Below are 14,332 nucleotides of genomic sequence, written 5' to 3' on the forward strand. Positions count from 1 at the left end.
ATGGTCAGTGGCCCATTGTTTTACCAGTGATTTTTGAGAGTGAATTTAGCAAACCTTTTGAGCTCCAGTAGTGTAACTTTAAATCTCCGTTGTTAGATGGGAACTCCCTCCGGCCCCAGTGCTCAGGGACAATACCTTAGAGAGAAATGTAATACATATCTTCTGCTGCTAAGAGCGAGGGTGCTGTTCCTGGATCCAGTGTGGGGTGGAGTGAGGAGCACTCCAATCTTTCATGTTGGCCTTAGGTGTCTAAAACATATGATATTTTTCCTCTTATTATATTGCAGTAGTGCCCTGTGACCTTAGCCAAACTCAGGCCTTCATTGTGTAGGGCTGTAAAAACAGAGAAACTCATTTTCTTTACTCTTGAAAAACTTTGTGTAGTTGCTATATGGAATAGAGAGCTTTACTTTCTCCCTTTTGCTGACATGTGGAGGTGAGATCTCTTCATACCGTTTCCTAGCTACTGGGAGAAATGTCTCAAATCATTTCTTTCCCTAAAAACTTCTAGAAAAGATGGTGAGAGATTCCCACTGTCCACCCTCCTGTTCACGCTCCCCCAAAATAACCCTAATACTCAGCTATGGGAAGTGGCTAGTTGCCAAGTGACATTTTATAAGAATTTTGTTCACTGCTTCTCGAGTGCTGGAGGGCAGCCTCCATGAAACTGACAAGATCTTGTAAACTCTGATCTGTTGCTGTCAGTTGGCTACTGGCCATATGCAAGACTAATGGCTCAAATTTTCAGTGCTGGCTTCTTGCTATCTTGTATATAAACTGCCATTACATGGATATTGAGCACTACTTTCACTGTGTGGAAGTATTGTTTAAAATAGTATATTAATCCTCAGTGAGGCAATATGATACAATATGCAGTGATAATGCAACTGATGAGGTATGTAAAGGTGTTAAAATTAGAGATTTAGAACATTTAGCTTATTGAAGAAATTGTTTTTCTTCTTCCCTTTTGTGTTATTTTCCCCCAAACTTCTTGACCCAAATCTACCTAAACAAACCCTGAAAACAAGATGGCATAAATAAATCTAATCGCAATATATTGAAGTTAAAATACTAAATAGGTATTACTGAAACATTTTTTGGGTTACTTGTAGGACTTGGACAGAATGCTTTGAGTTTGACTCTGGGGACGACTTCAGCTCCTTCAACTACTGTTAATGAAGGTCTTGGTGGCATAGATTTTAGTAGTTCTTCAGACAAAAAGAGTAAGTTGTTGATACAATATTGCCTTTCTGAAGTGTTTATGAAAAATTGGAAAATGCTTACTATAAAATTTGTTTGAAAGCACATAATTGAAATGCTAGAGAGGAGGGAAGCATTGATAGCTTGGTTCTTCTGACTCTTTAAAGGGTCACAGTAAAAATGAAGCATTTTAAAAAGTCTTTACTAATCTTAAAACAACCTTTGTTTGTTAAAGCTAAAAGAGAAATTATGCAGTATAGTTGTAGCCGTGTTGGTCCCAGCATGCTAGAGAGACAAGGTGGGTGAGGTAATACGTTTTATTGGACCAACTTCTTTTGGTGATGAACCATTCAAGGTAGCATGGCCTGTTAACCTCTGCAATCATAGGACAAAAAGAGGGGGTTAGTTGGTTCAGATTATTGTAATAATTCACAAATCTAGTATCTGTTCAGTCCATGATTTTTAGAGTCTAGCAAAGTAATGAATTTAAGCTCCCTGGCTCATTTTTTGTACAGTTCCTTATAATATGTGCTAACTATATATGCTAAACAATCGGTTACATCTTGCAATTTGCTGTGACCCTGGGAGTGCCTTTCCAAGAAGACGTGAAGAGCTCTGGGTGGCTCAAAAGCTTGTGTCTCACCAACAGAAATTGGTCCAATACAAAATATTACCTCACCCACTTTGTTTCCCTAAAAGAAAAATAGTAATTTTACTCTTTGCACTTCTCTAACTGGGGCAATTTGATCAAATGTTAAGCTATTTTAACTTTTAGATTCTTCTGAATAAAGTACAGAGCAACAATATTTTGTTGCAAACTTGGCGTAATGCAATGCCTTTGGATGGCTTGTCAGCAGCAGGGATCAAACCTGGGACCTCTAGATCTAAAAGCATGAGTCTCTACAAGTCTGTTATTTCAAAGGCTATGGCAGGCTTGCAAATGTCTACATATATCCTGACCACCTGTGAGGGGGAGGGGGAACAGAGCCTGACAATAAGTGTGAGTTACAAAATCAAAGAATTTGTTTGAAAGCAACTTTTTTCCATTGCAATTAATTTAAAAAATGCCAGAAGCATGTCTAATCATGGGCCTATTTATCTAACTTTCTCCTTCAAAATTGATTAAAATAGTCTGTAAATCTTCTTACTGTTTTTATACTATTTACTTTTTAAATAAATAACCCCTTAATAAAATATTACATCAAAAGCAATTACAGAAAAGTACTTTTGTGGTTACAGTACACTTTTTGCCAAAGTATTTAAATTAGTAAGTAACAATGAGTGTGTTGTTATGGGCATACATTAAGGGGGTTTGGGCTTCCACTTCCAGTGTCAGAGGCTAGCTTAACTAGTTATTCCCAGAGTTTTAAAACAGAGATGATGCATTTTCTTCAGTGTCAGCGTTATGGTTGAGTGATCTCTTCATTTGGGGGATGAGGAAGGGAGAGTGAGCAGTTGTTGTTCAGAGCAGGAGTTTTATATTGTTGAGGCAGTGCTCTGGAATACTGGTGGAGGATACGTATTGCATGTTTTACACCCTGCTAAAGAAGTGTACTGGTACTGTGAGGGATGTGGAGGAGGCCTATCACTTAAAAGCCATATAAATATCTAATAATTCTGAGGCACTCAGATATTATGGTAATAGAGTTCATCCTCTCAGCACCACTGTGTGGTTGGGAAGTATCTCCTTTTTATCGATGGGGAACTGAGGCACAGAGACTAAGTAACTTGCCCAAAGTCACATAGGAGGTCTGTGTTGGAGTGAAGAATTGGACCATAGGGCACTAGTTTGGGACTCTGGAAGCTACCTGCTGAACCATCCTTCCTGTTCAGGAGATACTTGTCTGTAAACTGCCATGCACCCCAGTGATGCTATCTAAATAAGATATAGACTGTAAGTGGGGAAAATAGAAACCCATTATGAAGGAGAAGGGGGAGGATCAATTAAAATCTTCTTCCAACTGGGGCTGACCTAATACCCTGAGTCAATATGCACTTGAATGAGTGATAGTTGTCAGTCCTTCCCCCAAAAAACTTCTTAAGGTTTATTTTGTTTGATAGTTGTTCAGACTACCAATTCTTATCTGTACCTTCTAGGTGACAAAACAGGAACAAGACCAGAGTAAGTATGTTTAGCATTCCTCTTTACATTCTACAGATTCTTAGAAAATAGTGAAGCTTTAAAATGTTTCTTCCATTTAGTGTGTGTTTCCTATTACTTTGCCCTTTAAAAATGCCTATATACTGGGAAGATGTAATTATCATTGTTATATAGGTTATGGGAGTTGACCGTGTTTCGATGAAATTTTATAGGACTCAAGTAAGTGGAGAAGGGATCACTGTCCCATAAACCACAGAATGTAGATCCATTGTTCCTGGTTATCACTAATTAGTTTGCAATAGTATGAAAAATGTGCTAAATGCTTTCCGAACACGGGGAGGGGGGGCATAGTCTCTGTCTTGAGGAGCATACAACCTTCAATTTGCTTAGTTTAGCTTCATGTAGAAGATGTATTTAGTAGCTGGGTTTCAGAACAGAGAGATGGGACTCCTGTAGTCCATTCCTGGCTCTGTTGCAGACTCACTGTGGTTTTTGGAAAATCTCATCTTACCCATTTTACAAATTGGTAAATTAAACACTTGCATAATAGTGAAAAAGTTGGTTCAATAAGATATTACCTCATCCATCTTGTCTCCATGAAGAATTAATAAGTTGGTGCATTTCATCTCAATTGGTTTTATAAAAGATAGCATTCATAAATTAAATTCAAACTTGCAAAGCAGAATGAATCTTTACAGATCTTTCACTCTGTTTAGTAAAGGGGTAAAGTTGTTTAGAAGTACTGTGTGTCTATGAATGCCTATGTTATCTTTTGGCAGAGATAGTAAAGCACTAAAGGATGAAAATCTACCTCTAATAATCTGTCAAGATGTAGAAAATCTTCAGTAAGTATTTTCCTTATACTAGTTGGGATAACCAAATAATTATACATTGTCATGCTTTGAAGCAACAAGTGTTTTAATCACATTTTTAAAAATTGTTTTAGATAGTGAGGGTACACTGCTTCACTTTCGAAGATACAGGATAACCCATCTAAATAACTTCAGTTGAAGCTCCAATTTTAGAATGTTGGGATAAAGGTGGTGATGAGGGAATTATAGCATACAGTAATTCTGTGAAAGAGGCAAGAGCTAAAATTATCACTCAATATTGGTGGTTTGGAATTTTGTGAAGATCAGTTTTATTTTTATTAAAACAATACTCTTAAGAGGTAGAATATTTGTGTGCTTTAAGTGTAACAAGTTAAACTTTTTTTTTTTTTTTTTTTCCCCCCCAGAAAATTTGTGAAGGAACAAAAACAAGTGCAGGAAGAAATTAGTAGAATGTCTTCCAAAGCAATGCTTAAAGTACAGGAAGATATTAAAGCTTTGAAACAGCTTTTGTCAGTCGCTGCCAGTGGGCTACAGAGAAACACTCTTAATATTGACAAATTGAAAATGGAAACTGCCCAGGTATATGTTGACAAATGAGTATCATTTTATTATCTCAAATCAGTAAGCATATGGTTTTACATAAGGTCAGAGGCTTTCAATGCTGTCAGTCACTAACAGGAGCTCAAATTACTTGTATATTGACCAGTAAATAATCATACAGGTGAAAGTTGGGTCACGTCTCATAAATCTTACAGGTATGTCCACACAGCAAAGAAAAACCCTTGGCTGGCCCGTGCCAGCTGACTTGAGCTTGCCAGGCTTAGTCTGTGGGGCTGTTTCATTGCTGTGTAGATTTCTGGGCCGAGGGATCCTGCAGGGTGGGAGGGTTCCAGGACTCCAGTCTGAGCCTGGAAGTCTACACAGCAATGAAACAGCCCTGCAGCCTGAGCCCCACGAACCCAAGTCAGCTGGCATGGGGTAGCCACAGGTTTTTCTTTGCTGTGTAGCTGTGCCTTGAGACTCCCAAGAGAAGACCACTTAAAACAGAAATCTTATTACTTCTATAGTCAGATTTAGGTATATTAACTCCAAAATCAGTACAGCAGCAGTAAAAATTGAATTTTCATTATTAAAAGCCTGACACTTAAGTCTGGATCAAGTTTGTGTCATCTTTACTCCTTATATTGCTACCTGTGAAATATTTCTACAGGACAGTGCCTCTTAGTAAAGAAGCAGATTAGAGATCATGCTCTCATTATCCTAAATGGAAGCAAACAAAATGAACTGAATCTGCATTTTCTTCCTTTCACTCCCATATTCTTAATTTGACATGATTTTCATAAAATCTAATCACTATAAATGTTACTTTAATAAATTTGGCATTTTCAAATCAGTCTAGAACGACAATTACATTATCTCCAGTTTGTTAGCAGTCATGAGTAGCAAGAGCTAAGTCTTTCTTGCTGTCAAGTTAGTGTGTGGTCTGCTCAGTCCCTGTTAGCAATGTCTGTTGTTTTCAGTCACTTTGAAGGTTCTAGGTCAGGGGTGTCAAACTTGCTGACAGTGACGGGCCAAATTCGCAGAACCTGTACTTCAAAGGGGCCATGCAATACCCTCCACTGAAAAATTCGGGCCATCTTGGTGCGATTTCACGGTGGACCCTGCTGCCGGACTGACTGCATTGCCGCTTTAAGGGATTTCTAGGAGCAATACCCTCCGCCGAAAAATTCAGGGTGTCTTCTGCTTTTCGGCAGTAGGCTTCTGCAGAGGAAGGTATTGCCACTTTAAGACTCTCTTAAAGTGGCAATGCCCTCTGCCCAGAAATCTCTTAAAGTGGAAATGCAGAGAAACTTTCAGCAGCAGCACTACTTACTTTAATTGCCCAAACGCGGGCCAGATCAAAAAGGTTCATGGGACAGATGCAGCCCGGGGGCCGTATGTTTGACACCTCTGTTCTAGGTGTAGGAAAACAATGAAGTGAACAAATGAAAGTGTTTAGGTCGTTTTCACTGTGTCTGACAATTGGTAGTGTTTTGTACTACTTGAATTTGTTATGTAGCTAACTCTAAGTGGGATGTTTATCAGTCTAGTTCTTCATCTGGATGGATAAAAGCAAGGCAAATGCTGCTTGCCTCCAAAGCACTTTATTAAATTCAGAATTAAAGGACCTGTAGCACTTCATTTTCCACCACACTCTTCAGGATTTTGCTTTCTTAAGTTACATTCCAGTTAGTAGTAGCAATCATTTAAATCAGCCTGTGTACCAGATGACAGGAAGATAGCTAATGTAATGCTGACTTTTTATTTATTTATTTATTAAAAGGCTCCGGAGGAAATACCAGCAATTACAGGCCGGTAAACCTAATTTCAGTATCTGGCAAATTTGTTCAAACTGTAACAGAAATATCAGTTGTATAGATGAACGCAATATATTGGGGAAGAGTCAATATGGCTTTTGTAAAGGCAAATGGCCAATCTATTAGATGCGTGGCCAATGTATTAGAGATTTTTTGAGTGTGCCAACAAACGTGGACAAGGTTGATGCAGTGGATATAGTGTACTTGAACTTTTAGGATGCCTTTGATAAGGTCCCTCACATAAGGCTCTTAAGCAAAGTAAGCAGTCATGGGATTAGAGGGAAGATTGTTTCCTGTATCAGTAAGTGGTTAAAAGATAGGAAACAAAGGGTAGAAATAAATGGTCAGTTTTCAGACTGGAGAGAGGTATATAGCTGAGTCATCTTCCTCCTCCCCTCCCCCTCCTCCCCTCCCCCCCACACACACAACGAGGATCTGTAATGGGACCGGTGCTGTTCAACATAGAATCAGAGTTGGAAGGGACCTCAGGAGGTCATGTAGGCCTGGTCTAAACTGGTGGCTTAATTCACATTAAAGTCCCTTAATTCGAATTAATTACTTCCACGTCTACACTTGCGCATTTTTAATTCGAATTGAGCCTTTAAAATCAAAGTAATAAAACCACCTCTGCAAGTGGATTAGCGCCTGAAGCGCATCAGTTAATTCGCATTAGTGTGAGTGTGGATGCAATGGGACTTAATTCGAATTAATCGGCCTCCAGACTGTATCCCATAATGCCCCATTTCAGTACCCTCCCCCAAAGCAGCCCCGGGAAGATTTAAATCTTCATTTCCTGCGGTGAATGGGTTTAAAATCCAAGCTGTCCCTTTCCCCCCCCCCCCACCACCACCACCACACACACACACACAACAAGCCCTTTGCAGTTTGTCTCTTTAAGGGATTGAAAGATTTCACCACCCACCCTACTCCCGGAGTGGTGAATGTCTTTTAAATGGCAGCAGTGAGAGGAAATTCTTTGCTACATCATTTCAGTGGCCAATCATGGAAATTGATACTTTCTTAAGAGTTTATTCACAGTGCTACATTTGGATACATTATATCATGCTTTCCATCAGTGAAATGGAAATATTTGTATCACTGTATTAATATTCTAACTGACTCCTTTGTTATTTATCTTACATTCTACAGACACCTGTAGAATCAAAATCAAAGGCAAGCAATATACAGGGGATGGTAGGGGGAGCATAAAAGGCAAACAGCATACAGTTCTAAAGTAATCCAGGATAAGCTGTGATATATTTGTCACAGTCAAAATGAGAGCATAGTTCAGCTGGCTCCATGTGCCTGCAGCAATGGCGATGGGGGGAGTGAAAAAACAGCATGAAAATCTTTTTCCTGTTTGGGGGTGGGGGAAGAGGGTGGGGGAAGCAGCACTGCATCCTGGGATGATGCCTCTATGGTTAGTTGCACTGTGGGATAGCTTTCCACATTGTGCTGCTTTCTAATTCGAATTAAGGCTGGCCAGTGTGGACGCAAGAAACCAGCACAAACACTGTAGTGTGGACAGTCTGCAGTGCTTTCTATAAATCGCTTTCTGTAATTCGAATTAAGCTAATTCGAATTAGTGCTGCAATGTAGACATAGCCTTAGACCAACCCCCTGCACAAAGCAGGACTAACCTCAGCTAAATCATCCCAGCCAGGGCTTTGTCAAGCCTCAGCTTAAATGCCTCTAAAGATGGAGGTTCCACCACTTCCCTAGGTAACCCATTCCAGTGCTTCACCACCCTCCTAGTGAAAAACTTTTTCCTAATATCCAACCTAGACCTTCCCCACTGCAACTTGAGACCATTGCTCCTTGTTCTGTCATCTACTACCATTGAGAACAGCTTAGCTCCATCCTCCCTGGAACCCCCTTTCAAGTAGTTAAAGCTTGCTTTCAAATCCCCCCTCATTCTTCTCTTTTGCAGACTAAACAAGCCCAGTTCCCTCAATGTCTCCTCATAAGTCTTGTGCTCCAGCCCCCTAATCATTTTTGTTGCCCTCTGCTGTACTATCTCCAACTTGTCCACATCCCTTTTGTAGTGGGGGGGCCCAAACCTGAACACAATACTCCAAATGCGGCCTCACCAATGCTGAATAGAAGGGAATAATCACTTCCCTTGATCTGCTGGCAATGCTCCTACTAATGCAGCCCAATATGCTATTAGCCTTCTTGGCAACCAGGACACATTGCTGACTCATATCCTGTTTCTTATCCACTCTTACCCCCAGGTCCTTTTCTGCAGAACTGCTGCCTAGCTCGTCGGTCCCCAGTCTGTAGCTGTACATGGGATTCTTCCGTCCTAAGTGCAGGACTCTGCACTTGTCTTTGTTGAACCTCATCAGATTTCCTTTGGCCCAATCCTCCAATTTGTCTATGTCCCTCTGTATCCTATTCCTACCTTCTAGGGTATCTACCACTCCCCCTAGCTTAGTGTCCTCTGCAAACTTGCTGACGGTACAATCTACCCCATCCTCCAGATCATTAATGAAGATGTTGAACAAAAACATATTCATAAATGTCATCTCACTGTTCACCCCTTTCTCCAAATCAAAGTTTGCAGATGATACAAAATTACACAGTCAGCTTTGAACTTAACTCTCTTGAGAAGATGTACAAAGGGGTTTCACAAAATTGGATGATTAAACAACAAAATGACAGATGAAATTCAGTGTTGATAAATATGAAGTAATGCACAGTGGGGGGTGGGAGAAAATTCCCAACTGTACATACTAAATGATGGGGTCTTAATTAGCTGTTTCCAGTCAAGAAAGATATTTTGGAGTCATCGTGGGTAGTTCTCTGAAAACATCTGCTCAATGTGCAGTAGTAGTCATAAAAGCTAACTGAATGTTAGGAACCTTTAGGAAAGGGATAGATAAGACTAAAAATATCATAATGCCACTATATAGATTCACGATGCACCCACACCACTTCTGGTAGCCCCGTCACAAAAAAGATACCTTGGAATTGGAAAAAATACAAAGAGAAGCAACAAAAATGATTAGGGGAATGGAACAACTGCCATATTAGGAGAAATTAAAGACTGGGACTGTTCAGCTTGTAAAAGAGACCACTGAGGGGGGATATTATAAAGTCTATAAAATCGTGAATGATGTGGAGAAAGTGAATAGGCAAGTGTTAATTACGCCTTCACATAACACAAGAAGAACCGGGGTCACCCAAAGAATTTAATAGGCAAGAAGTTTAAAACAAAAGGAAATATGTTGTTGCACAGTCAACCTGGGATCCTTGTCGTCATGGGATGTTGTAAAGGCCAGAAAGTTCTGGGTTCAAAAAAGAATTAGATAAGTTCCTGTAGGATAGGTCCATCAATGACTATTAGCCAAGATGGTCAGGGATGCAACCCCATGCTCTTGGTGTCCGTAAGCCTCTGGCTGCCAGAAGTGGGGACTAGATGGTGGGATGAATTACTCAATAATTGTCCTGTTTTGTTCATTCCCTGTAAGGCATTGGCATTGGCCACTGTCAGAAGACATGATACTGGGCTAGATGGACCGTTGGTCTGATGCAGTATGGCTGTTCTTATGAAACCAGTCTACATGCAATTTATACTCTAAAATGAAAATGTTGGCAATCCTATGTTTTGTAATAAAGTACTTCAAGTTTAAAATAATTGGTTACTAGAAGTTGAGCGACGTGTTCCCATGGAAGAATACAGTAAATACAATTTTTTTCTTCTGCTTCCACAAGGATGTGTTTTCATATGTTGACTAGCCAACATAGCTAAGAATAAACAAATAAGAACTAGATAATGAGAAATTCTTAATACTACAGCCAAATCACAGAAAAGTGTATCTTGTGATTTTAATACTCTGGGAAGGCTGTGAGGAAGGCTTTAGTGGAAATATTAATTAAAAAACAAACAAACCAACACTGTCAACTGTTGGCTATGATCTTTTAAAAATAGACAATGAGGTAATCTGTTCTCTTGTTTCTTTTAGGTGTGCTATTTCCTCCCATTCCCCTAACATTCCCTATTTATTATTAAAGTCTAGGAAAAAAATCTAAAATTATTTTTGGTGAAGTAGAAATTAAAGTTGAGTGAGATAGTTTAGTACAGCATTTTCTAAACTTTTGAAAACTGAATCTCCTTTCAGGAAAGTGAAACCAATTGTTCCCTCTTCAATTTTGCTATGTAATGTGTTCGACTCAGACACAGAAGGGACCAATATGATCATCTGGTCTGACCTCCTGCACAACGCAGGCCCCAGAACCTCACCCATCCACCCCTGTAATAGACTCCTGACCTATAACTGAGTTATTAAAGTCCTCAAATCATGGCTTAAAGACTTTAAGGTACAGAGAATCCATCAGTCTATGCTATAGAGGAAGGTGAAAAAAACCCAGAGCCTTTGCCAATCTGCCCAGGGGGAAAATTCCTTCCTGACCCCAAATATGGCGATCAGTTAAACCGTGAGCATGTGGGCAAGACTCACCAACCAGACACCCAAGAAAGAATTCTCTGTAATAACTCAGGACCCACCCCATCTAACATCCCTTCACAGGCCATTGGTATATCTACCACCAGTAGTCAAATATCAGTAAATTGCCAAATGAGGCTGTCCTATCATACCATCTCCTTCATAAATGTATCAAGCTCAGTTTTGAAGCCAGCTAGATTTTTTCTTTTTTGGCCCCCACTGCTCCCCTTGGAAGGCTATTCCAGAACTTCACTCCTCTAATGGTTAGAAACCTCCGTCTAATTTTAAGTCTAAACTTCCTGATAGCCAGTTTATATCCACTATTTCTTGTCTCCACGTTGGCACTGAACTTTAATTCCTCTCCCTCTCTGGTATTTATCCTTCTGATGTATTTATAGAGAGCAATCCTATCTCCACTCAACCTTCTTTTGGTTAGGCTAAACAAGCCACGCTCTTTGAGTCTCCTCTCATACGGCAGGTTTTCCATTCCATGGATCATCCTAGTAGCCCTTCTCTGCACCTGTTCCAGTTTGAATTCATCTTTCTTAAACATTGGGGACCAGAACTGCACACTATTCCAGATGAGATCTCACCAGCACCTTGTTATAACGGTACTAACACCTCCCTATCTCTTTTGGAAATACCTCGTGTGATGCGTCCAAGGACTGCATTAGCTTTTTTTCATGGCCACATCACGTTGGCGGCTCATGGTCATCCTGTGATCAACCAGTACGCCAAGGTCTTTCTCCTCTGTCACTTCCAACTGATGTGTCCCCAGCTTTAATAGCAGAAATTCTTGTTATTAGTCTCTAAATGCATGACCTTGCACTTTCCACTATTAAATTTCATCTTATTTGTATTACTCTAGCTTACAAGGTCATCCAGATTTTCCTGTATGATATCCCAATCCTTCTCTGATCAGCAGTACCTCCTAACTTTGTGTCATCTGCAAACTTTATTAGTACATTCCCACTTTTTGTGCCAAGGTCAGTAATAAAAATGTTAAATAAGACTGGTCCCAAGATCGATCCCTGAGGAACTCCACTAGTGAATTCCCTCCAGCCTGACAGTTCACCTTTCAGTATGACCTGTTGTAGTCTCCCCTTTAACCAGTTCCTTATGCACCTTTCAATTTTCAAATTAATCACCATCTTTTCCAATTTAACTAATAATTCTCCATATAGAAACGTATCAAATGCCTTACTGAAATGTAGGTAAATTAGATCCACTGCATTCCTTTTGTCTAAGAAGTCTGTTATCTTCTCAAAGACGGAGATCAGGTTGGTCTGGCACAATCTACCTTTTGTAAAGCGATGTTGTATTTTATCCCAATTACCGTTAACCTTGATATCCTTAACTTCTTTCTCTTTCAGTTTTTTTTCCAAGACCTTGCGTACTACAGAGGTCAAACTAACAGGCCTGTAGTTATCTGGATCACTTTTTTCCCCTTTTTTAAAAATAGAAACTTAGCAATTCTCCAGTCGTACAGTACAGCCCCTGAGTTTGCAGATTCATTAAAAATCCTTGCTAATTGGCTTGCAATTTCATGTGCTACTTCCTTTAATATTCTTGGATGGAGATTATCCGGCCCAGCCTGACACTGGGTGCCGCACCCCCTGATTTGGTCCCATTAAGCTGTTGGCTTTTGGCTTCTACCTCAGATGTGGTAATTTTTACCTCCATATCCTCATTCCCATTAGCTACCCTACCTCTATCCCCAAGCTCATCCTTCGCCTCATTAAAAACAGAGGCGAAGTATTTGTTTAGATATTTGGCCATGCCTAGATTATCTTTAACTTCCACCCCATCCTCAATGCTTAGCGGTCCCACTTCTTCCTTCTTTGTTTTCTTCCTATTTATATGGATACAGAACCTTTTACTATTGGTTTTAATTCCCTTTGCAAGGTCTATCTCTAAAGGAGTGGTTCTCAACCTGTTTATCGTTGTGGGCCACACATGCAGCTCTCTGTGTAATGTGGGCAGCATCAATGCAATATATGTACCACCCTGCCTGCTGTGCCTGTCTGGTCTGGCCCATTTCCCTTGATGCCTGCTCCCAGACAGTCAGGAGCAGGGGTGATCCCACCCATTGAGCCCGGGTGGGGGGATCATATCTGAGAATCTGCCCATGGGACAAATGTCCATCCCACACCAGCTCTTCCCTCACAGACAGGACTTTCAGGGCAGCCTCCTGCTCTGGCTGTGAACTCCAGGTCTGGAAATGGCCAGCAGGTGACAGGCAGGCGGGCGCTGGCTGCTGCAGGCAATCCAGGGCATGCTATGGCCTGGAGCATGCTCATCTCCCCCCGCCCTCTCCCCAGAAGTGATAAGTAGCTGTGGTTAATGGGGGGCACATGCCCCCCATTTTGCCAAACACCTTGGATGTGGACACCCAAAACCAAGGAAGCAGCGTTCCCCCTGGCGGTGACACTTAGTCATGCCCTTCTCTTCCCCCTACCTTATCCCATCCTTCTTCCTTCCCCTGAGCCGCTGCCGCCCCCCCCAAGGCATTCACTGCTGTATAGAAACAGGACCCAGCACATATAGAAGAGGACGATGACATGCACTAGGACCTAGGAGGCACTGCCCCGGAGCTGCCAGCCTCAGTCAGTGAGAGGGGCCGAGCCAGCACAGCATGGGAAGCATAGACGCCTCCCCCACCCCCCGCCATGACATGCTGAGTGGAGCAAGCCCTGCTTGGAGCTCTCAGAAATCAGAGGTGGGGGATAGTGAGGGGGCAGTGCCCCTTCCCCCTGCCCCCCAAAACTGCACCCATGGCTGGTGCAGTTTGATGACCTGGCGCCTCCCCCGCCTGTGGCAACCAGACTTTGAGTGTCCGGTCAACACTGCTGACTGGACACTGTTGGGTTCCCTTTTCTCCCGGACTTTACAGTTAAAAATTGGACACCTGGCAACCCTATACAGTGCATTTCTGCAGCACAGGGAGGGAGAAAGCAGTAGGCTACTGGCTGAACTCCTTCCCTGCCACCAGGGGCTGCTTCGCCCTCCCTGCTGGTTGAGAGCGCTCCAGCAGGGCTCATGGTGAAGTCTCAAGCCAGTCTCACCTCTGCTGGGACCTGGGAGTGATGCAATCAGTGCAGCAAACTCCTGAATTTTTTTTGCATACACCCGGGTTGCTGCTGTGTGCTATTGGGGCCACAAGCAGGCCGCTGGTTGAGAATCACTGTATTAAAGACCTGTCCATCTTAATATATATGTTTTTGACATCCCCGTCCCCTAGCATTCCATGCTTTGAAAATACCTTGGTTAGCAGATTTACATGTGGGTCCCTGAAAGTTTAACATTAATTAAACCCTATATGCTAAAAATGCACGCAAGGAAAGAGCTCTCTGTGAACAAGTAGTAATGTTGGATTTTTTTCCTTCAGGATTC

The 14,332-nt window shown here is 41.4% G+C and overlaps 1 protein-coding gene across 3 annotated transcripts in view; it reads left to right on the top strand.

Moving 5' to 3' along the window:
- NUP58 (nucleoporin 58) overlaps nt 1-14,332 on the top strand; it is a 57,275-nt gene that overhangs the window by 11,204 nt on the left and 31,739 nt on the right. For all 3 annotated transcript variants that reach the window (XM_067562889.1, XM_067562890.1, XM_067562891.1), the window contains exons 6-9: nt 1,113-1,223; nt 3,298-3,322; nt 4,081-4,146; nt 4,539-4,713. In XM_067562889.1, coding sequence (XP_067418990.1) covers nt 1,113-1,223; nt 3,298-3,322; nt 4,081-4,146; nt 4,539-4,713 — 377 coding nt within the window. The remainder of the gene's footprint in view (nt 1-1,112; nt 1,224-3,297; nt 3,323-4,080; nt 4,147-4,538; nt 4,714-14,332) is intronic.

The sequence above is a fragment of the Emydura macquarii genome, unplaced genomic scaffold (genome assembly GCF_026122565.2).
Source record: "Emydura macquarii macquarii isolate MOO-44397 ecotype Brisbane River unplaced genomic scaffold, CSIRO-AGI_Emac_v2 contig_2473, whole genome shotgun sequence".
Taxonomy (NCBI): domain Eukaryota; kingdom Metazoa; phylum Chordata; order Testudines; family Chelidae; genus Emydura; species Emydura macquarii.